The sequence below is a fragment of the Mobula hypostoma genome, chromosome 20 (assembly GCF_963921235.1).
Source record: "Mobula hypostoma chromosome 20, sMobHyp1.1, whole genome shotgun sequence".
In the NCBI taxonomy this organism is placed as follows: Eukaryota; Metazoa; Chordata; class Chondrichthyes; order Myliobatiformes; family Myliobatidae; genus Mobula; species Mobula hypostoma.
This window is the reverse complement of record NC_086116.1, coordinates 33,186,094-33,209,469: the sequence shown is the minus strand read 5'-3', so window position 1 is coordinate 33,209,469 and position 23,376 is coordinate 33,186,094. Positions and strand designations below refer to the sequence as shown.

At 42.7% G+C, this 23,376-nt stretch overlaps 1 protein-coding gene across 1 annotated transcript in view; it reads left to right on the top strand.

Annotated features, from left to right (window-relative positions):
* Window positions 1–294: 294 nt before the first annotated feature.
* mapk12a (mitogen-activated protein kinase 12a) overlaps window positions 295–23,376 on the top strand; it is a 110,867-nt gene continuing 87,785 nt past the window's right edge. The window contains exons 1-2 of the mRNA XM_063072623.1: window positions 295–638; window positions 930–1,059. Of these exons, the coding sequence (XP_062928693.1) occupies window positions 526–638; window positions 930–1,059 (243 nt within the window). The 5' untranslated portion in view covers window positions 295–525. The remainder of the gene's footprint in view (window positions 639–929; window positions 1,060–23,376) is intronic.

Below are 23,376 nucleotides of genomic sequence, written 5' to 3'. Positions count from 1 at the left end.
TTGAAGAAGGAGGACATCTCTGATGTCCTGGAAAGTAAAACCGCATACTGGGAACATACACGGCGGAGAATGAAGGAACTGAGAAAAGGGAATCTCGAGTTTATTAAATGCAACACCTTTTTTTTTCAGTCGCTGGCTTGTAGTGACGGGCTATTTCCATTAGAGGGCAGCCTGCGATCCAGCTGCTGATGTTTACACAAACCTATTGAAACACCTCCTCACTGCTAATATTGATCAGCCACGTGATTTAAAAAAGTTCAAAGATTTTTTTTAAGGAAGCAATTGCATGTCACAGTGCGAGTACGCGAGGGAGCAGTTGCAATCCGAACAAAGGAGGGTGCCCCAGGGGTATACCAGGTCGAGCTGCGTTCATTCATAGTCAATGAAGGCAGCCCATTCAATACATTCAGACCAGCCTTGAAGTGAATGGCGGAGGAGAGAGCGTCTGGAACTTACTGTGCAGGAACCTCCAGCCTTGGTGTTTCTGGTTTTGGGACATCGGCGTGAGATCCGAAGTTTGATGCGATGGCGACGAGGAAAGGATTCTCCCAGCAGGAGATAAACAAAACGGTGTGGGAAGTGTTGGACCGATACACGGATCTGAATCCCGTGGGCTCAGGAGCGTATGGCACCGTTTGGTAAGTCGGTTTCGCTTCGTCCCGATCTTTTCCCTAGGATTAGATATTGCTGAAACTTGTTACTGGCAGGTCTGTTCCTTCCAAGGGTTTATATAAACGAAACGCGGATGCTGGCTCAGCACGTTAAAAGTTTCTAGTGATGAGGGGTATTTGCAACCTGTAAGCGGGTTTACACGCTTCCGGGTTTTCAGGAAACCCAGCGTTTACCTTTGTCTCCTGTTCCACCGCTTCAAGTTCTGATGCAGGGAACCTTCAGATTTACCTTCTGCCCACTGTGATTCTGGCCAACAGCTCAGCCATTGACAAGCGAACCGGAGGCAAGGTGGCGATCAAGAAACTGTACCGGCCCTTTCAGTCCGAGCTCTTCGCAAAACGGGCTTACCGGGAATTGCGGCTGCTGAAGCACATGAAACACGAGAATGTGAGTGAATTGTTTCCCTCTCCCAGAGAAAAGAATCCAAACTCATTGAGATTACAGCCCTTTATAATAGATTTTAGGGCCAAAGATTTCAGGATGTTTTTGTGTTAATCAGGGAGTGTCACTACGCTGTCATTCTCTCGATCGGAAACCGACGCCTTTACTAATCCTGGTTTCTGGAGGTTTCGCTTCCACTCTGCTTTCGCTTTTGTAGATGGTTGTGCCTGTTACGTGAATGGAGCCTTGGCTTGGAGCAGGAGAAAGGCGGGCGTCATTAGAAAATCACTGAGGATGCTCAGCCCGCCTTTTTCATTCAAGATCAACGTTCAACTTCATCCTCTGCAGCCTCCATTTCAAAGTTCAAAGTAAACGTATTGCTCAAGTTTGCCACCATGCCCTGCTCTGCGACGGGTTGGCTTGCGGGCAATACAGAAAGGCGGGCAGACAACCAATGTGCAAAAGAAGGCAAAGTGCAAATACAAAAATAGACAAAGCAAATAATGCCGAGAACGAGTTGCAGAGAGAGCCCTGTGAGTCCAAAGCTTGTGGGATCAGTTCGATGTTGGCGTGAGTGAAGTTATCCACCCTGGTTCAGGCTGTAGGGGAAATAACTATTCCTGAACCTAGTGATGTGGGGACCTGAGGCTCCTGTGCACCATTTATCTTTATTTATTTACTTATTTATCTGTCTATTTATTAATTTACTCTCTTACTTATATACCTATATATAGGCCTTTCTGGCCCTTTGAGCTGTGCTGCCCAGCAATCCCCCGATTTAATCCTAGCCTAACCACAGGACAATTTACATTGACCAATTAACCTACCGACTAGTACACCTTTGGACTGTGGGAGGAAACCGCAGCGGTGGGGAAGAAACCCTGGTGGCCTGTACTGTAAAGTGTTGTGCTAGCCAGTAAGCTCCTATACTTTCTTCCTGATAGCAGCAGCGAGATGAGAGGGTGGACTGGGTGGCGGGAGTCCCGGATGACGGATGCTTCTTTCTGGCGGCAGCGCTCCTTGTAAATGTGCTTAATGGTGGGAAGGGCCTTTCCTGTGATGGGCTCCTCTGTATCCATTACTTTTTGTAGGATTTTCTGTTAAGTAATTCCATAAATTTCCACACCTTTGGTTTATCTTGAAATCCCCCCCATATGGTGACACCTCATGTGGAGAAGGTGTGAATATCAGACATAACGTACAGCACAGAAACAGGCCCTTTGGCCCATCTAGTCCATGCCAGAACTGAGAATGCTAGAAACAGCCCCGGCCATGTCAGTGGAAAGAGAGACGTTTAATATTTCAGGTGGAAGCCGTTTACTCGGCGTCAGGCCCTGCTAGCATCACAGTGTAATTAACAGAATGCCTGCTTATCTTGTTAACCTTTTAATTTGCACCTTTGTAGCAGTAAATGGTTATAGCTGCACAGTGGTTTCACATAATCTGCCCACTCTCTGGGTTTCAGTTGCTTAAACTGCGTGATCTTCCTGGCTGGAACATGAATTTTCTTTTTGATAGGAAAGGTTTAGAGCAGAGGTTCCCATCCCGGGGTCCACAGACCCCTTTCTTAATGGCATCAAAACCTGATTTAGCAGGATATGGGCCAAATGCAGGTTAATGGAATCAGTTTGGGAGGGTAACTTGATTAGAATCAGAATCAGGTTTAATATCACTGTCATGAAATTTGTTAACTTAATGACAGCAGTACAATGCAGTCCATGATAATACAGAAAAAATAAGTAAATTATTTACAGTAAGTATGTGTATGTATGTATGTGTGTGTGTGTATATATATATATATATATAGTATGTGTGTGTGTGTGTATATATATATATATATATATATAGTATGTGTGTGTGTGTGTATATATATATATATATATATATAGTATGTGTGTGTGTGTGTAAATATATACAGTGGCATGAAAAAGTTTGGGCACCCCTGGTCAAAATTTCTGTTACTGTGAATAGTTAAGTGAGTAGAAGATGAACTGATCTCCAAAAGTCATAAAGTTAAAGATGAAACATTCTTTTCAATATTTTAAGCAAGATTAGTGTATTATTTTTGTTTTGTACAGTTTTAGAGTGAAAAAAAGGGAACGAGCACCATGCAAAAGTTTGGGCACCCCAAGAGATTTGAGCTCTCAGATAACTTTTACCAAGGTCTCAGACCTTAATTAGCTTGTTAGGGCTATGGCTTGTTCACAGTCATCGTTAGGAAAGGCCAGGTGATGCAAATTTCAAAGCTTTATAAATACCCTGACTCCTCAAACTTTGTCCCAACAATCAGCAGCCATGGGCTCCTCTAAGCAGCTGCCTAGCACTCTGAAAATTAAAATAAATGATGCCCATAAAGCAGGAGAAGGCTATAAGAAGATAGCAAAGCGTTTTCAGGTAGCTGTTTCCTCAGTTCGTAATGTAATTAAGAAATGGCAGTTAACAGGAATGGTGGAGGTTAAGTTGAGGTCTATGAGAAAACTGCTCATAGGATTGCTAGAAAGGCAAATCAAAACCCCCGTTTGACTGCAAAGGGCCTTCAGGAAGATTTGGCAGACTCTAGAGTGGTGGTGCACTGTTCTACTGTGCAGCAACACCTGCACAAATATGATCTTCATGGAAGAGTCATCAGAAGAAAACCTTTCCTGCATCCTCACCACAAAATTCAGCATCAGAAGTTTGCAAGGGAATATCTAAATAAGCCTGATGCATTTTGGAAACAAGTCCTATGGACTGATGAATTTAAAATAGAACTTTTTGGCGGCAATGAGCAAAGGTATGTTTGGAGAAAAAAGGGTGCAGAAATTCATGAAAAGAACACCTCTCCAACTGTTAAGCATGGGGGTAGATCAATCATACTTTGGGCTTGTGTTGCAGCCAGTGGCACAGGGAACATTTCTCTGGTAGAGGGAAGAATTAATTCAATTAAATACCAGCAAATTCTAGGAGCAAACATCACACCATCTGTAAAAAAGCTGAAGATGAAAAGAGGATGGCTTCTATAACAGGATAATGATCCTAAACACACCTCAAAATCCACAATGGACTACCTCAAGAGGCGCAAGCTAAAGGTTTTACCATGGCCCTCACAGACCCCCAACCTAAACATCATCGAAAATCTGTGGATAGACCTCAAAAGAGCAGTGCATGCAAGATGGCCCAAGAACCTCACAGAGCTAAAAGCCTTTTGCAAGTAAGAGTGGGCGAAAATCCTCCAAACAAGAATTGAAAGACTCTTAGCTGGCTACAGAAAGCGTTTACAAGCTGTGATACTTGCCAGAGGGGGTGTTACTAAGTACTGACCATGCAGGGTGCCCAAACTTTTGCTTCAGGCCCTTTTCCTTTTTTGTTATTTTGAAACTGTAAAAGATGGAAATAAAAAAGTAATCTTGCTTAAAATATTAAAGAAATGTGTCATTTTTAACTTTATGCCTTTTGGAGATCAGGTCATCTTTTATTCGCTTAGCTATTCACAGTAACAGAAATTTTGACCAGGGGTGCCGGGACATTTGCATGCCACTGTGTGTGTGTGTATATATATATATATATGTATGTATGTATGTATGTATGTATGTATATATACATATATACTGTTTGCTTAGAAGTTTGACTGCTCCAACTACACCAGCTGAAATGAGCGTTGCTGATATTATGAAAGTAATACAGGAACATTTAGAGCCAAATCCTTTGTTGATTGCAGAACACTTTAGGTTTCATATGTGGAATCAAAAGGAAAGGGAATCCATTTCAACTGAACTGAAGAGATTGTCTGAGCATTGCCATTTCAGTGATGGGTTTAATGATGCAATGAGAGATTGTTTAGTTTGTGAAATCTTACAAGAAAGCATTCAAGAATGGTTCATAACTGAAGCACTAACATTTAAAAGAGTAATTGAAATACTGTAGCTGTATCAATAGAAACAGCAGACACAGTTAGGAATGAAAGAGCATGAACAAAATTGCAATGTTTAAACAGGAACCAACCTGGCTGATCAAATTGTGTTACCATTGCAGCAGGGGCTCACATACACCAAACCAATGCAGGTTCAAAGGTGAAACTTGCAGAAAATGCAACAAAGTAAGACAGATACAAGGAGCTGTACAGGGAAGAGAAAAAGATAAAATGTCAGGTTGCGGTTTCAAAAAGGGCACTAATCTGCATGCTGTTGATGAAAAATCTGATAACCATGAGAGTGATTCAGGACTGGGTGGCCTTGAGATTAACATTTGTGAAAACTAGTAATAGGCAAGCAATATGGCTTACACCAGAAGTGAATGGCAAACTAATTAAAATGCAATTGGGCACTGGCTCGGCTGCTTCAGTCATTTTACAAAATGATTTGAACAGCATTTCAAAGATATTGAACTGAAGCTTGCAGATATCCAACTAAGAATTTAACTGGGAGAAAATATAACTCCTGTGGGAATGATATTCATAACTCTGAGATTCAACAACCAACAAGCCACATTGGGCTTGTATGTGGTAAAAACAGGACGGCCAGCATTGTGGGGACATGATTGGCTGAGAAAACTACAACTTGATTGGAAATTCATTCGCCATTTGCATGCCACGTCCTCTGAAATAGAGCCAACTGAAAGAGAATTAAGAACGACACTGGATGTGCCACAGCAGTGTTCAAGGATGGCACTGGAAAATACAAACATATTAAAGGTAAAATTGTGTTAAATTAAAATGCCTCAACCAAGTTTTACAAAGCCCATCCAATTCCTTATACCATACACGATAAGGTAGACAGTGAGCTGGATTGCATGGCGGCTGAAGGAATTCTTTCCAAGGTTGGGTGGAGTCCATGAGCAATGTCAGTGGTCCCAGTAGCCAAGAGGAATGGGATTGTCAGGATTTGTGGTAATTTCAAGGTCAGCATCGACCCAGTACTGAATGTAGTTCAATACCCTCTGCCTAGAATCTTTACAAACCTGACTGGAGGAAAATACTTCAGCAAAGTGGAATTGGCTGACGGATGGAGATGGAACAAGAGTCCAAAGTGTTTCTCAACATAAACACTCAGAAAGGGCTTTATCGCTATGATAGGTTTATTTTGGGAGTAGCATCTGCGCCTGCGCTCTGGCAGAAAGCTATGAACCAGGTGTTGCAAGGCAGCCCAGGCACCAGTGTTACCTGGATGACATCATTGTTACTGGTAAGGATGACAAGGAACATCTCCAAAATCTCAAAATAATGCTAAAATTATTCGAAGATTAAGGGCTTGGAGCTTGACACAAGAAGTGCAAATTCTATCAACCAAGCATCACTTACTGTGGTCACACCATGGATACACAAAGATTACACAAGTGTGCTGAGAAAATTCAAACAGTAGTGGATGCCCCAAGGCCAAAGGACGTGTCACAGTTTTGGTCCTTTTAGGATTTGTCGATTACCATAACAGGTTACTGCCAAACCTGGCTACTGCATTCCACCCCTCCAACACACTACTACGGATCAGGAAGAAATGGCAATAGACAAAGCAGTGTGAGGTGGCTTTCAAAAAAACAAAGACCCATATCATCCAATGAAACTTTCCTGTGACACCTTGCCTTATGGTATAGGTGAAGTCATGTCACTTGTTACAAGTGATACAAGTGAACGTCCCATACCCTTTGCATCACGTTCTCTTGCCACTGCAGAGAAAAATTACACACGGGTTGACAGAGAGGCCTTGAATCTGTTTGGGATTTCCACCAGTACTTGTAGGGAGAGAACTTACTCTCATTCCTGATCATCAATCACTGGTGTCCATTTTCAATCCACAGAGGAATGTTCCATTAAGAGCAGCAGCATGAATGTAGAGATGGGCTCTGTTTCTTGGAGGACACAATCACAAGATCGAATTCAAGAGGACATCTAATCATGGAAGTGCTGTTGGATTGTCCCGTTTATCCTTGGGAAAGGAATTACGCGAAAATTTAGAAAACAGGACACCCCCCTTGACGTATTCTCCCTAATGCAAGTCGAAAGTCTCCCTATCATGGCAGAGGTGAACCAAAGGGAACCCAGAAAAGACCCCTCACTGTCTCAGGTCTATATGGCCATGGAGAATGGCCGGAATGTGCAGCAGAAATTCCAGTTCCCCAATTTTTACCAGGGTCAGGGTGAACCTGCCCTTGACAGTGTTTGCCCTATGTAGAGATTGAGAGTTGTTGTACCATCCAAGCTGAGAGAGATACGAGTGTTGGAGGAGCTACATGCCGGTCATCTTGGCGTGATCGAAACAAAAGCATTTGCTCGAAGCTTTGGCTGATGGCCCAAGGTAGACCAGCAGATCGGGCAGCTTGCCATGCACCATTCGGGATGCCAACATGTCCAGAACCAAGGTGTCCAGAGCTGTCAGAACCACCTCCTGCAGACTCGGAGTCAAGTCCTAGAACCACCACAGAGGAGACTCCAGAATCTGAGATAGTTTCACAACCATATGTGCGCGCCTCGCTTGAAGTAAAAACAAAGTTGGACATATTATTCCCGGCTCCGTGTTTTTATTTCAATTCACTTTTCGTTTTGGAGTTATAAAACATAAGTTTCTTCTTATTTAGCAACACATGAAAATGCATGCAGGAGCTCAGCAAGTCAGACAGCAGCTATGGAGGGGAATAAACAGTCAAGGTGTTGGGCTAGGGCACTTCATCATGAAGTCATTTCGTGTGTGTTGCTTAAGGTTTCCAGCACCTGCAGAACCTCTTGTGCTTGTGATTCTTCTCAGTTATCACAATTTGCCTGTGGTTCAGCGTTCTACTTATCCTACGTATTCGTGGGATATATTAAGTTGTCTTTTGTACACTGGATGAATGCGCAGGTTGGTTATTGGATTTGTATAAAACACTGGGTCATGTCATCTGCAGAAATTCTCTGATGACTCAGCAATAATTGGGTACATAAAAGGAGGAAGGGAGGATGAATACAGGGCTCTGGTGGAGGACTTTGTCAAATGGTGCAAGCTGAATCATCTGCAGCTCAACATCAGTAAGACAAAGAAGATGGTGATGGACTTTAGGAAGACCAAGCCTGCACTGCTCCCTGTTACTATTGATGGTGAGGACATGGATGTGGTGAGGACCTACAAGTACCTGTGGTGCACTGGATGATAGATTTGAGTGGAACACCAACACAGAGGCTGTGTACAAGGAGGGCCAGAGTCGCCTCCACTTCCTGAGGAGACGGAGGTCCTTTGGAGTATGCAGGACTCTCCTTCACAAGTTCTACCAGTTTGTTGTTGCCAGTACAATCTTTGATGAGTGTGCTGGGGCAACAGCATCAACGCGGGCTCAATAAACTGATTAGAAAGGCTGGCTCCGTAATAGGAGTCAAACTGAGCGGACTGGAGTTTGTGGTAGAACAAAGGACCCTACTGAAAGTCCTGGCAATTCCGGACAACGTTTCTCACCCTCTGCATGCCGCCGTGACTGAACAGAGGAGCTTACTTTTAGTAATAGACAAAGACAACTACACTGCTCCAAAGAGCGCAAAATGAGGTCATTTTTACCCTCGGCCATTAGGCTCTATAATGAGTCAACCAATAGCCGGGGAAGTGATGACCCCTTCCTACTAGACTGTTTGAAGTAACTTATTTTTTATTCTTTCTTACTTCTCTTCTAATATTTGTATATCTGTGCACTTGTAATGCTATTGTGACACTAATTTCATAGAAACATAGAAAACCTACAGCACAATACAGGCCCTTCAGCCCACAATGCTGTGCCGAACATGTACTTACTTCAGAAATTACCGAGGGTTGCCCATAGCCCTCTATTTTTCTAAGCTCTATGTACCTATCCAGGAGTCTCTTAAAAGACCCCATCATATCCGCCTGCACCATTGTTGCCGGCGGCCCATTCCACGCACTCACCACTCTCTGCGTAAAAAAACTCACCCCTGACATCTCTTCTGTACCTACTTCCAAGCACCTTAAAACTGTGCCCTCTCATGTTAGCCATTTCAGCCCTGGGAAAAAGCCTCTGACTATCCACACCATCAATGCCTCTTATCATGTTATGCACCTCTATCAGGTCACCTCTCATCCTCCGTCGCTCCAAGGAGAAAAGGCCGAGTTCACTCAATCTATTCTCATAAGGCATGCTCCCCAATCTAGAAAACATACTCGTAAATCCCCTCTGCATCCTTTCTGTAGTTTACACATCCTTCCTGTAGTGAGGTGACCGGAACCGAGTACAGTACTCCAAGTGGGGTCTTACCAGAGTCCTATATAGCTGCAACATTGCCTATCGGCTCTCGAACTCAATCCCACGATTGATGAAGGCCAATGCACCGTATGCCTTCTTAACCACATAGGCAACCTGCGCAGCAGCTTTGAGTGTCCTATGGACTCAGATCCCAAGATCCCTCTGATCCTCCACACTGCCAAGAGTCTTACCATTAATACAATATTCTGCCATCATATTTGACCTACCAAAATGAACAACCTCACACTTATCTGGGTTGAACTCCATCTGCCACTTCTCAGCCCAGTTTTGCATCCTATCAATGTCCCACTGTAACCTCTGGCAGCCCTCCACACTATCCACAACACCCCCAACCTTTGTGTCGTCAGCAAACTTACTAACCCATCCCTCCAGTTTTGCATCCAGGTAAGTTATAAAAATTACGTAGAGAAGGGGTTCCAGAACAGACCCCTGAGGCACAGCACTGGTCACCCACCTCCATGCAGAATATGACTGGTAGTCATGAACCTTGGGCCTCAGGCTGTTGGCAGCCACACAGCCATAAGGCTGCAGGGCTAGCAGAGGTGAGCACGGGCATTGCGTTGGATCGGGTGCTCTCCAGCCCTGTAATTCCATGTCATTTACTGTTCCCGTAATACTTCCAGATTACTCTTGCACTTTGCGTCAGTAAGGTTTACAATACAGCTGTGTATAACGCCAGTGCAGTAAAATTAATCATAATTCAAGAACCATATCATGGTAGCGTAGTGTTTCACCACGGTCGTGTAGCAGTTAGCGTGATGCTGTGGCAGCTCGAGGTGTCGGAGTTCGGAGCTCAATTTGGCGTCCTCCGTAAGGAATCTGTCTAGATCCTCCCCATGGAATATGTGGTGTTTTCTCCAGTCCTCTGGTTTCCTCCCACAGTCCAAAGATGTACCAGAAGAGTTAATTGGTCATTGAAAATTGTTTCGTGATTAAGTTAGGGCTAAATCAGGGTTGTTGGGTGATGCTGGGCAGTGCGGCTCGAAGGACCATGAGGGCCTATTCTACCTTGTATCTAATGTTCCCTCTAATCTTTAGTAGTCAGTGTGTGCAAAAATCTTATGTTGTGCAAATTTTTTTCCTGTGACAAAAGCATGTGCGCACTGAATGCACACATGGCCCAGTTTATGTAGGTTTACAAACTATTTGCCATAAAACTGCACAGAATAACAACAAAATAACATACATATTTAAGTCACTCAGTTATTAACACAATACTCAGCTGTCTGGGAGTTGAACATACTTTTCCATATGTTCATTAATGTGTTGAACTGAATGTAAAGAGTTATTCATTCTAACACACTGTCGATAAGAACTTTGTTCTCCACTGGGTTTGATCGTTTTCACTCTCGCTCATCTGCACTCAACCGTAACATGCGTAGCACTCCTGTAACGAGTTATGACGGGTTCTGTTGTCTGAGTTTTTGTACACTGTCCAAATGCGATTTACTTGCCAAGTCAAGTTTCCAAATATCATCCCACTTCTTTCCACTAGCAAATTCTCCAGCAACTTTCGCATCACGACAATACAAACAAATAACTCCATTTTCTGAATCATACATAAATATTTCTCGTAGCTGAACGTTCATGACTTCATGAGCTTTCGGTGTAGCAGTTTCTACTGTTCTGTTAAGCCATTCAACTTTAAACAAATTTGCAGTTCTTTTGCGCTTCACGCCTTTCGCTTCTTTTGAATTTGACATAGTGAATCAATATTTTTTTCAATAAAAACTTAGTAAGCTACCTACAGGATTTGAAACAGATCTTTGTAAACTTTACGATATGAACACTGTCCGCCAAAGATGGCTGCCGCCGTGATGCAGCTGTACAAACCGGAACAGGAAAGGTGAGGTGACGTAAATTAGTGACGTGCATTGTGGTATTTGAAAAACCGACCAACTAGTTAACAGAAACATTTAGCTAAAAGATTATTTTCAATAAGTATAATTATTAATTACTACATTATTTTAGGTAACTAACCTTTTGTGCGCACATTAATTTCCTTTGTGCACTGGTTGAAAAACGTTTGTGCGCGCACATACACACAGCTTAGAGGAAACATAGCTTGTATCTCTAAATAATTAATAAATAAATACATATTGAGTTGCCTCAACCTTCAACCTAAAGTGCATCAATAGACTATTAATCAGTTATTCATACTCTGAACCCCCACAGAGTGAATATGGGTAATTTCTTAAGCTAGAAATTGTTGCTGGGTTCAACTATGCCTGGTAACTTTGAATTGTGTGTCGATCTTTCTAAGTGATAACTAAAATTCATTTTTGACAATCTAAGAACCGTTTTCAGTGAAGGAAGCTTCTATGATGATATAGTAACAATCAATGAACCTAATCTGAACCAAGCCATTGGGGCCATGTGGGTATTGAAGTCATTTTATAAAGACAGTGCAGTTTCTTTGTTCTGTCCCACGTTAGGGTAACAGTGTTCAACATCCAGACACTGTTACCATAGTAACACACCAGTGTTGCTCCAGGCTGTTCCCACACTTGGTGCTCACATGCCCACAGTGACATACAGTTTTAAACAATGACCACGTTTGCTGTATTCATGTGAAATGCACCTTGTCAACAATATTTCTCGGATAAGTATTTTCACTATTTTGTATTTATTTAGAGATACAGAGTGTCACAGGCCCTTCTGGCCCCATGGGCCAACACCACCAAGCAATCCATCTAATTTCAATCCTAGCCTAATCACAGGACGATGTACAATGACCAATTAGCGTACTGAACAGTACTGTCTTTGGACTGTGGGAGGAAATTGGAGCACTCGGAGGAAGGCCGTGCGAACATGGGAAGAACGTAGAAACTTTCTTTCAAAGGATGCTGGCATTGAGCTCCAAACTTGGACGCCCAGATCTGTAATAGCATTGCGCTGACCTTTATGCTACCGTGGTGCCCCTTGTTCATTCGCCTCATACATGGGTTTCATTTCTTTTACATATTAATGTGATTTCAAACAAATTAATTATGCATATTATTTCCTTTGATAGCGCAGCTTGCATTAATTATTTATCTGACAGCCAGTTTCAACTGACATTACATGAACTTGTGTGCTAACTGTTATATTTAGTAACCACAAAACATGAAACTAATTCAAAGAAAAACATGGGAGTCCAGGAATGCAGGTCGAAACTCCATCTTTACTTTAAGTGAGGCACGCACATTATCACAATTAATGTATTTTACATATAACCTGCAGTTAATTATTTAAATGAACAAGAATAGTACATTAAATTATATATATATATAGTTACTTGCGTGGGTTCCATCTCTATACATGTACATATATGTACATATGAGGGGTAATTGATTAAGTTCGTGGCCTAAGGTAGAAGGAGTTGACTTTAGAAAACCTAGCACATTTATTTTTCAACATAGTCCCCTCCTACATGTACACACTTACTCCAGCGGTTGTGAAGCATAGGGATACCTCCTTTGTAGAAGTCGGCATCTTGGACCTCCAGAAAGTGGTCCACAGCAGGGGTGATTAATAAGTTCATGGCCTAAGGTAGAAGGAGATGAGTTATACAGCTCTTGATAGATGCACATGCAGTTCAACTCTTTGAGTGATTATGCAGAAAGTTTGAAGTTAATAACAAGTTAATAACTTGAAGTTGGACCACTTTCTGGAGGTCCAAGACGCTGACTTCTACAAAGAAGGGATCCGTATGCTCCACGATCGCTGGACTAAGTGTGTAAATGTAGGAGGGGACTATGTTGAAAAATAAATGTGCTAGGTTTTCTAAAATTGACTCCTTCTACCTCAGGCCAATAACTTATCAATCACTGTGTGTGTGTGTGTGTGTGTGTGTGTGTGTGTGTATGCATGTATATATATAAATTCTTTGAGGAAATAACAGGCAGGATAGACTAGGAAAGTTAGTGGATGTTGTTTATTTGGATTTTCAGAAGGCCTTTGACAAGGTGCCACACATGAGGCTGCTGAGCAAGTTAAGAGCTCGTGGTATTACAGAAGAGGTAGTAGTATGGATAGAAGACTGGCTGACTGTCAGGAGGCAAAGAGTGGGAATAAAGAGAGTCTCTTATGATTAGTTGTCAGTGACAAGTGATGTGCTACAGGGGTTGGTGTTGGGGCCATTTTCACATTATATGTCAATGATTTGGATGAAGGAATTGATTGGCTTGAGGCCAGGTTTGTGGATGAGGAAGCAGGGTGTCTTCAGAAGGACTAGAGAGGTTGGGGGAATGGGCAAAGAAGTGGCAGATGGAATACAGTGTCAGGAAGTGCATGGTCATGCACTTTGGTAGAAGGAATAAAGACGTGGAATATTTTCTAAATGGGGAGAAAATTCGTAATGTAGAGGGCTGGTGAGGAAGGCAAATGCAATATTAGCATGCATTTCAGGAGGACTAGAATGTAAAAGTAAGGAAGAAATGCTGAGGCTTTATAAGGCATTGGTCAGACAGTCTATTTAAAATGGAGGTTGATAGACTCTTCAGAAATCAGGTTGTTAAAGGTTACAGGGAGTGGTAGAATGGAGTTGAGAGGGTAATAAATCAGGCATGATGGAATGGCGGAGCAGACTCAATGGGCCGAATAACAACTTGTACTTGGCAAAAACAGAAACTCGTCTCTACAGGCAGATGAAGATGTTCGAGAAATTAAATGGCTACCAACCACTTCCAAACAGAGGTGACTTCATCTGTAGGTGGTCTGTGATCAAAAACATTGAGGGAAAAGATGTGTTTTCACTGGCATAGGAGTAGTCCCAGAAGATTGGCGGATGGCAAATGGATTGAAATCAGAATCAGGTTAAATATCACCGGCATATGTCGTGAAATTTGTTGTCTTTGTGGCAGTAGTATGGTGCAATATATAATAATAAAAACAGAATTACATACATAAAAAATATATATAGTTAAATTAAACAAGTAGTGCAAAACGAGTGGTGAGGTAGTGTTCATGGGTTGAAAGTCCATTCAGAAATCTAATGGTAGAGGGGAAGAAGCTGTTCCTGAATCATTGAGTGTGAGCCTCTTCCCTGATGGTAGCAATGAGAAGAGAGCATGTGCTGGGTGATGGGGGTCCTTAATGACGGATGCCACCTTCTTGAGGCAATGTTCTTTGAAAAAGTCCTGGATGTTATAGAGGCTAGTGTTATTCCTTTGTTCAAGAAAAGTATTAGAGATAACCCTGGGAATTACAGACCAGTGAATCTCATGTCAGTGGTGGGCAAACTATTGGAGAGGATTTGTAGAGGCAGAACTTATGAGCATTTCTTGAAGCATAGTTTGATTAGGGATAGTCAGCATGGCTTTGTGAGGGGCAGGTCATGCCTCACAAGCTTGATTGAATTCTTTGAGGAAGTGACAAAAACAAACTGACGGTAGAGCAGTGGATGTGGTGCGGATAAATTTTAGTAAGGCATTGACAAGTTTCCCAATGGTAGGCTCATTCGGGATATCAGGAGGCACGGAATCCAGGCTTACATAGATTCAGAACTGGCTTGCCCACAGAAGACAGAGGGTGGTAGTAGATGGAGTGTATTCTGCCTGGGGATCAGTGACCAATGGTGTCCTGCAGGCATCTCTTCTGGGATCCCTGCTCCTTGTGATCTTTGTAACTAACTTGGAAGAGGAACTGTAAGTGTGGGTTAGTAAATTTGCAGCTGACATGTATTTTGGTGCGTTGTGTAGAAAGTTGCTGTAGGTTACAACAGGACATTGACAGGATGCAGAGCTGGGCTGAGAAGTGGTAGATGGAGTTCAACCCAGAAAAATGCAAAGTCAAATTTGAAGGCAGAGCACAGGGCTAATGGCAGGATTCTCAGCAGTGGGAAGGAACAGATGGATCTCGGGGTTAATATCCATAGCTCTTCCAAGTTGCCACACAAGTTGATAGGTTGGTTAAGAAGGCAATATGGTGTGTTGGCCTTAATTAGTCAGGGGATGAGGTTCGAGAGTCATGAGGTAATGTTGCAGCTATATTGTTAATTCGTTACAAGCCGTGTCGTATGATGTGGTTGATCAGGGTCTTTCGTCTTTGTTCATGACTATGATTGTTCTTGGCAAATTTTTCTACAGAAGTGGTTTGCCATTGCCTTCCGGGCAGTGTCTTTACAAGATGGGTGACCCCAGCCATTACCAATACACTTCAGAGATTGTCTGCCTGGTGTCAGTTGGTGCATAACCAGGACTTGTGATACATATCAGCTGTTCATATGACCATCCACCACCTGCTCCCATGGCTTCACATGACCCTGATCGGCGGAGTGGGGGAGTGCTCGGCAGGTTCTACACCTTGCCCAAAGGTGACCTATAGACTAGCGGAGGGAAGGAGCACCTTGCACCTCCTTTGGTAGAGATGAATCTCCACCCTGCCACCCATGCAGCTTTATAAATGTGTTACTTTTAAAAGTTATGTTAAAAGCCAATGAACAGTTATTGTTGCTTCTGTAGAAGTAGGGTTCAGTGGGAACTGAAGTTTCAAAGGCTATAAACCTAAGGGCAGTGCACAGAATTGAGAGTAATTCAAAACACACCGTTTGTAAGGACAAGGTCATGTAAACTCTAAAATATTTTAATAGTGCTCTTCAACGATATATTTATTGTAGAACTCTTTACTTTGATAACAATGAGCACTTAAGTATAAATAACTTCAATTGTAAATTCTGATTATCACTATTATTGACAGTCACTGATACTAATGCAGATTTACATTGATATATTAAATTACAGGTACCACCACTACCACTAGTTTAGAATATTTCTGTACTATATTGATGGATTGCTTCAACGACTTAAAGAGCACAATTACATCTCTTTCTGGTTACTGCTCCACTTTAATATTTAATGTTGTTGATATGCGGCTGTTGGTGCTGATTTCATTCAGTGGCTTTTTTCATGATTGGGCAAGGAAATGTTTATCCATTCGCTTTGCATTTTGTGAGCTTCCTAGCTAAAGGGCAAGAAGAGAGTGTAATTTGGATCGAAGCTGTTGAGATATTTCAGGATTCAGAAAACTGACTTGGCCACTATACAACAGGAATTCTGCAGATGCTGGAAATTCAAGCAACACACATCAAAGTGGCTGGTGAACGCAGCAGGCCAGGTAAAAATCACCTGTCCAGCTCTTGGCTCCATCCCTCCCCCTCCTGTCTTCTCCTATCATTTTGGATCTCCCCCTCCCCCTCCCACTTTCAAATCTCTTACTAACTCTTCCTTCAGTTAGTCCTGACGAAGGGTCTCGGCCTGAAACGTCGACTATACCTCTTCCTAGAGATGCTGCCTGGCCTGCTGCGTTCACCAGCAACTTTGATGTGTGTGGCCACTATACAGTTCTGGTGCTAATCTGAATTGCAACTTGCATAGTGATTCCTTGGTGCGGTATACAAGATGTCTATGAAAGATTCATCTTGTTCTGTGCTGTATAATAACCAAGCTACTATACCTTAATAATATGTCCAAGATCAACAGATATACAACTAAACTCAACAATACTCTCTTTAAAATCCTTCATGTATTGTCTCCTACTTCCCTGACCCAATCTCTTCAATTTGGGACAAAGAAATGGTGGATGAACTTAATAAGTTCCTTGCATCAGTCTTCACTGTTGAAGACACTGGGTGTGTGCCTGAGGTCTGTGAGTGTCAGGGAGCAGGAGTGAGTGCCATTGCTATTACAAAGGAAAAAGTGCTAGGCAAACTGAAAGGTCTTAAGGTGAATAAGTCACCTGGACCAGGTGGACTACATCCCAGAGTTCTAAAAGAAGTCGCTGAAGAAATGGCAGATGCATTGGTTATGATCTTTCAAGAATCACTTGATATTGACATGGTTCCGGAGGTTTGGAAAATTGCAAATGTCATTCCACTCTTTAAGAAGGGAGAAAGACAAAAAGAAAGGAAATATAGGTCAGTTAACCTAACCTCAGTGGTTGGGAAAGAGTTGGAGTCTGTTATTAAGGATGAGGTTTCGAGATACTAAGAGACTTGGAGACTTATGATAAAATAAGCCAAAGTCAGCATAGTTGCTGTAAAAGGAAATCTTGCCTGACAAATCTTTTAGAGTTCTTTGAGGAAGTAACAAGCAGGGTGGACAAAGGAGAGGCAGTGGATGTCATTTACTTGGATTTTCAGAAGGTGTTTGATAAGGTGGCACGCATGAGGCTGTTTAACAAGATAAAATCCCATGGCATTACAGGAAAGATACTGGTATGGATAGAGGAATGGCTGACAGGCAGGAGGCAGTGAGTGGGGATAAAAGGGGCCTTTTCTGGTTGGCTGCCAGTGACCAGTGGTGTTCCTCAGGAGTCAGTGTTGGGACTGCTACTTTTCACATTGTTTGTCAATGATTTAGAAAACAGAATTGATGGCTTTGTGGCAAATATACGGATGACACAAAGATAGGCAGAGGGGTAGGTAGTGCTGAGGAAGCAAAGGAATTGTAGAAGGACTTAGACAAATTGGAAGAATGGATGAAAAGTGGCAGATGGAATACAATGTTGGGAAATGTATGATAATGCATTTTGGTAAAAGGAACAAATGTGCAGAATGTTATCCAAATTGGGAGAAAATTCAAACATCAGAGGTGCAAAGGGACTTAGGAGTCCTTGTGCAAGACTCCCAGAAGGTTAATTTACAGGTCGAGTCTGTGGTAAAGAAGGCAAATGCAATGTTGGCATTCATATCAAGGGGAATAGAATATAAAAGCAAGGAGATAATGCTGAGGCTTTATAAGACACTAGTCAGGCCGCACTTCAGTATTGTCAACATCCCGACAACCCCAATTTAACCCTAACCTAATCATAGGACAATTTACAATGACCAGTTAACCTATCCGCTGTATCCTTAGGTTGTGGGAGGAAACCAGAGTACCCGGAGGAAACTCACACATTCCATGGGAAGGATATACAGAGACTCCTTACAGAAGATTCTGAGATTGAACTCTGAACTCTGATGGCCCAAGCTGTAATAGCGTTACGCTAACCGCTACACCACCGTAGGTCCTAAAACTCACCCTTTAATGTGCATTCTTTATAAAAAAAAACTATGTTTAGACATGCAGGCAAATAGTTGTCAATAACTTATTTTGGTCAAGTTCCCAATATATCAAACGTGCAAGATCATAGGCTAAATGGCCTGTTCAATCCTGCACTGTTCTAAATTTTGTATATTGTCAATGTTTGGAAACTTAAGGAGATCCAAGAGCAAAATTATTCCCTGAAATTTGGTTGTGGTTTGAAAATCCTTTCCCTGTTGCTTTCATGGAAATTTGATGGCTAAAAATATTGTGAACATTGTTAAGGAAGGTACATCATGGATTGTATCAATGCCAAAAGACATGGTAACAAAGTTGGTCCAATCTGCCCATCGAGTCTATACTGCCATTCCATCATGGCTGATTCATTATCCCTCTAAATCGCATTCTCTTGCCTTCTCCCCGTAACCTTTGACACTCGGACTAATCAAGAACCTATCAACCTTCGCTTTAAATATACCCAGTGACTTGGCCTCCACAGCCATCTGTGGCAATGACTTTCACTGGCTAAAGAAATTCCTCCTCATCTAAGTTCTAAATGGGCATCCCTCTATTCTGAGGCTGTGCCCTCTGGTTCCAGATTCCCCAACTATAGGAAACACCCTCTCCACATCCACCGTATCTAGGCCTTTCAATATTCGATAGGTTTCAGTGAGATCCCCTCATTCTTCTAAACTCCAGTGAGTACAGGCCCAGAGCCATCAAATGCTGGTCATATATTAACCCTTTCATTCCTCGGGATCATACTCACGATTCGTCTCTGGACCCTGTCAAGTTTTGACAGACCAAATGTAATAGTTTGGGGTTTGCCTATTGAATCTGACAAAAAAAACTGATAAAAATTCAGCCTTTTAAAATAAGTTGTTAAACACTGCCACTGGTTGAATTGCCTTTCAGTGTCAAAGTAAATAATTCAATTTTCCCATTACTGTGCATTCAATTTATTGTTCAGCTTGTTCGGAATGCTTCACTTTAGGTTTTGGTTTTTTTCTGTGAAGTATGCAGTAAGAGAGAATGCAGATATCCAGAAATGTAAATTACATTTGTGTTCTGCTGGTTATTGATTAAAGTTGCAGTCTTCAGAGACATTTACAATTTCTTTCTTTGTTCTCGATGGGAAAGCGTTCAGTTGATATGGCTGTCAGGCTGCTCCACCGCACAACTCATCGGCTTGGCATCCGTTCAATAAGTGCTTACAAAGAGGAACTGGCAAAATGCAATGTAGGGACAGGATCCTGTTGAACTGGACTAGGTCACTACCTTTCCTGTCCCAAAAGTATGTCAGATCAGAATTGGAATCAGGTTATATATAGAATATAGAACACAGAACTTAGAAAACCTACAGCACAATACAGGCCCTTCGGCCCACAAAGCTGTGCCAAATATGTACTTACCTTAGAAATTACCTAGGGTTACCCATAGCCCTCTATTTTTCTAAGCTCCATGTACCTGTCCTGGAATCTCTTAACAGACCCTATTGTCTCTGAAGACTCTTAAGAGACACTATTGTATCCACCTCCACCATCATCGCTGGCAACCCATTAATTGCACTCACCACTCTCTGCGTAAAAAACTTACCCCTGACATCTCCTCTGTACCTACTTCCAAGCACCATAAAATTGTGCCTTCTCATGTTAGCAATCTCATCCCTGGGAAAAAGCCTCTGACTATCCAGACCATCAATGCCTCTCATCATCTTATGCACCTCTATCAGGTCACCTCTCATCCTCCGTCACTCCAAGGAGAAAAGGCCAAGTTCACTCAACCTATTCTCAAAAGGCATGTTCCCCAATCCAGGCAACATCCTTGTAAATCTCCCCTGCACTCTTTCTATGGTTTTCACGTCCTTCCTATAGTGAGGCGACCAGAACTGAGCACAGCACTCCTTGTGAGGTCTGACCAGGGTCCTATATAGCTGCAACATTACCTCTCAGCTCCTAAACTCAATCCCACGGTTGATGAAGGCCAATGCACTGTATGTCTTCTTAACCACAGAGTCAACCTGCGCATCAGCTTTCAGTGTCCTATTGACTCAGATCCCAAGATCCCTCTGATCCTCCACACTGCCAAGAGTCTTACCATTAATACTATATTCTGTCATCAAATTTGACCTACCGAAATGAACCACCTCACACTTATCTGGGTTGAACTCCATCCGCCACTTCTCAGCCCAGTTTTGCATCATATCGATGTCCCGCTGTAACCTCTGACAACCCTCCACACTATCCACAACACCCCCAACCTTTGTGTCATTAGCAAATTTACTAACCCATCTCTCTACTTCCTCATCCAGGTCAATTATAAAAATCACAAAGAGTAAGGGTCCCAGAACAGATTCCTGAGGCACATACATGGTCACCGATCTCCATGCAGAATATGACCCGTCAACAACCACTCTTTGCCTTCTGTGGGCAAGCCAATTCTGGATCCACAAAGCAATGTCCTCTTGGATCCCATGCCTCCTTACTTTCTCAATAAGCCTTGCATGGGGTACTTTATCAAATGCCTTGCTGAAATCCATATACACTACATCTACTGCTCTATCTTCATCAATGTGTTTAGTCACATCCTCAAAAAATTCAATCAGGCTCGTAAGGCATGACCTGCCTTTGACAAAGCCATGCTGACTATTCCTAGTGATATTGTACCTCTCCAAATGTTCATAAATCCTGCCTCTCAGGATCTTTTCCATCAACTTACCAACCACTGAAGTAAAACTCACTGGTCTATAATTTCCTGGGCTATCTCTACTCCCTTTCTTGTGTAAGGGAACAACATCTGCAACCCTCCAATCCCCCAGAACCTCTCCTGTCCCTATTGATAATGCAAAGATCATCACCAGAGGCACAGCAATCTCCTCCCTCGCCTCCCGTAGTAGCCTGGGGTACATCTCGCCTGGTCCTGGTGACTTATCCAACTTAATGCTTTCCAAAACTCCAGCACATCCTCTTTCTTAATATCTAAATGCTCAAGCTTTTCAGTCCGCCGTAAGTCATCCCTACAATCGCCAAGATCCTTTTCCGTGGTGAATACTGACGCAAAGTACTCATTAAGTACCTCTGCTATCTCCTCCGGTTCCATACATATTTTTTCACTGTCACACTTGATTGGTCCTATTCTCTCACATCTTATCCTCTTGCTCTTCACATGCTTGTAGAATGCCTTGGGGATTTCCTTAATCCTGCTGAGGCCTTCTCATGACCCCTTCCGGCTCTCCTAATTTCATTCTTAAGCTCCTTCCTGCTAGCCTTATAATCTTCTAGATCTCTATCATTACCTAGTTTTTTGAACCTTTCGTAAACTTTTCTTTTCTTCTTGACTAGATTTTAAACAGCCTTTGTACACCACAGTTCCTGTACCCTACTATCCTTTCCCTGTCTCATTGGAACGTACCTATGCAGAACTCCACGCAAATATCCCTTGAACATTTGCCACATTTCTGCCGTACATTTCCCCGTGAACATCTGTTCCCAATTTATGCTTCCAAGTTCCTGCCTAATAGCCTCATATTTCCCCTTACTCCAATTAAATGCTTTCCTAACTTGTCTGTTCCTATCCCTCTCCAACGCTATGGTAAAGGAGATAGAATTATGATCACTATCTCCAAAATGCTCTCCCACTGAGAGACCTGACATTTGATCAGGTTAATTTCCCAATACCAGATCAAGTACAGCTTCTCCTCTTGTAGGCTTATCTGCATATTATGTCAAGAAACCTTCCTGAACACACCTAACAAACTCCACCCCATCTAAACCCCTTGCTCTAGGGAGATGCCAATCGATATTAGGGAAATTAAAATCTCCCACCACAACAACCCTGTTATTATTACACCTTTCCAGAATCTGTCTCCCTGTCTGCTCCTTGATGTCCCTGTCACTATTGGGTGGTCTATAAAAAACACCCAGTAGAGTTATTGACCCCTTCCTAACTTCCACCCACAGAAACTGAGTAGACAATCCCTCCATGACTTCCTCCTTTTCTGCAGCTGTGCCACTATCTCTGATTAACAGTGCCACGCCCCCACCTCTTTTGCCTCCCTCCCTGTCCTTTCTGAAACATCTAAAGCCTGGCACTTGAAGTAACTATTCCTGCCCCTGTGCCAACGAATTCTCTGTAATGGCCACAACATCATAGCTCCAAGTACTGATCCACGCTCTAAGATCATCCGCTTTGTTCATAATACTCCTTGCATTAAAATAGACGCATCTCAAACCATCAGTCTGAGCGCATCCCTTCTCTATCATCTGCCTATACTCCCTCTCACACTGTCTACAAGCTTTCTCTATTTGTGAACCACCTCTTCCACCGTCTGTTCAGTTCAGTTCCCACCCCTTAGCAATTCTAGTTTAAACGCTCCCCAATAGCCTTGGCAAACCTCCCTGCCAGGATATTGGTTCCCCCTAGGATTCAAGTGTAACCCGTCTTTTTTGTACAGGTCACTTCTGCCCCAATAGAGGTCTCAATGATCCAGAAATCTGAATCCCTGCCCCCTGCTCCAATCCTCAGCCAGGCATTTATCCTCCCCCTCATTCTATTCACTTCAACATATATCTGTTGTAGAATGTGTTGTTTTGCGGAGGCAGTACATTACAGCACATAATAAATTACGGTAAGTATAAATATAAATTTTTAATTAAATAAGTAGTGTAAAAGAGAGGGAAAAGTGGTGAGGTAGTGTTCACGGGTTCAATGTCCATTCAGAAATTGGATGGCAGAGGGGGAGAAGCCGTTCCTGAATCGTTGAGTGTGTGGTTTCGGGCTTCTGTACCTCCTCCCTGATGATAGCAATGAGGAGAGAGCAATTTGAGGCATTGCCTTTTGGTATTGTGCTGGATGCTGGGGAGGCTGGTGCCCATGATGGAGCTGGCTGAGTTTACAATTTTCTGCAGCTTTTTCCGATCCTGTGCAGTTCCCACCCCCCCCCCCACACACACCAGACTGTGATGCAATCAGCTGGAACGTTCTCCAGGGTACATCTGTATTATATACAGTCTTGTGCAAAAGTCTTAAGCACCCTAGATTTTTCATACGGTTTCAGATGGTGTGGCCTCCACGGAGCCCTGATCCCAACATCATCGAGGCTGTCTGGGAT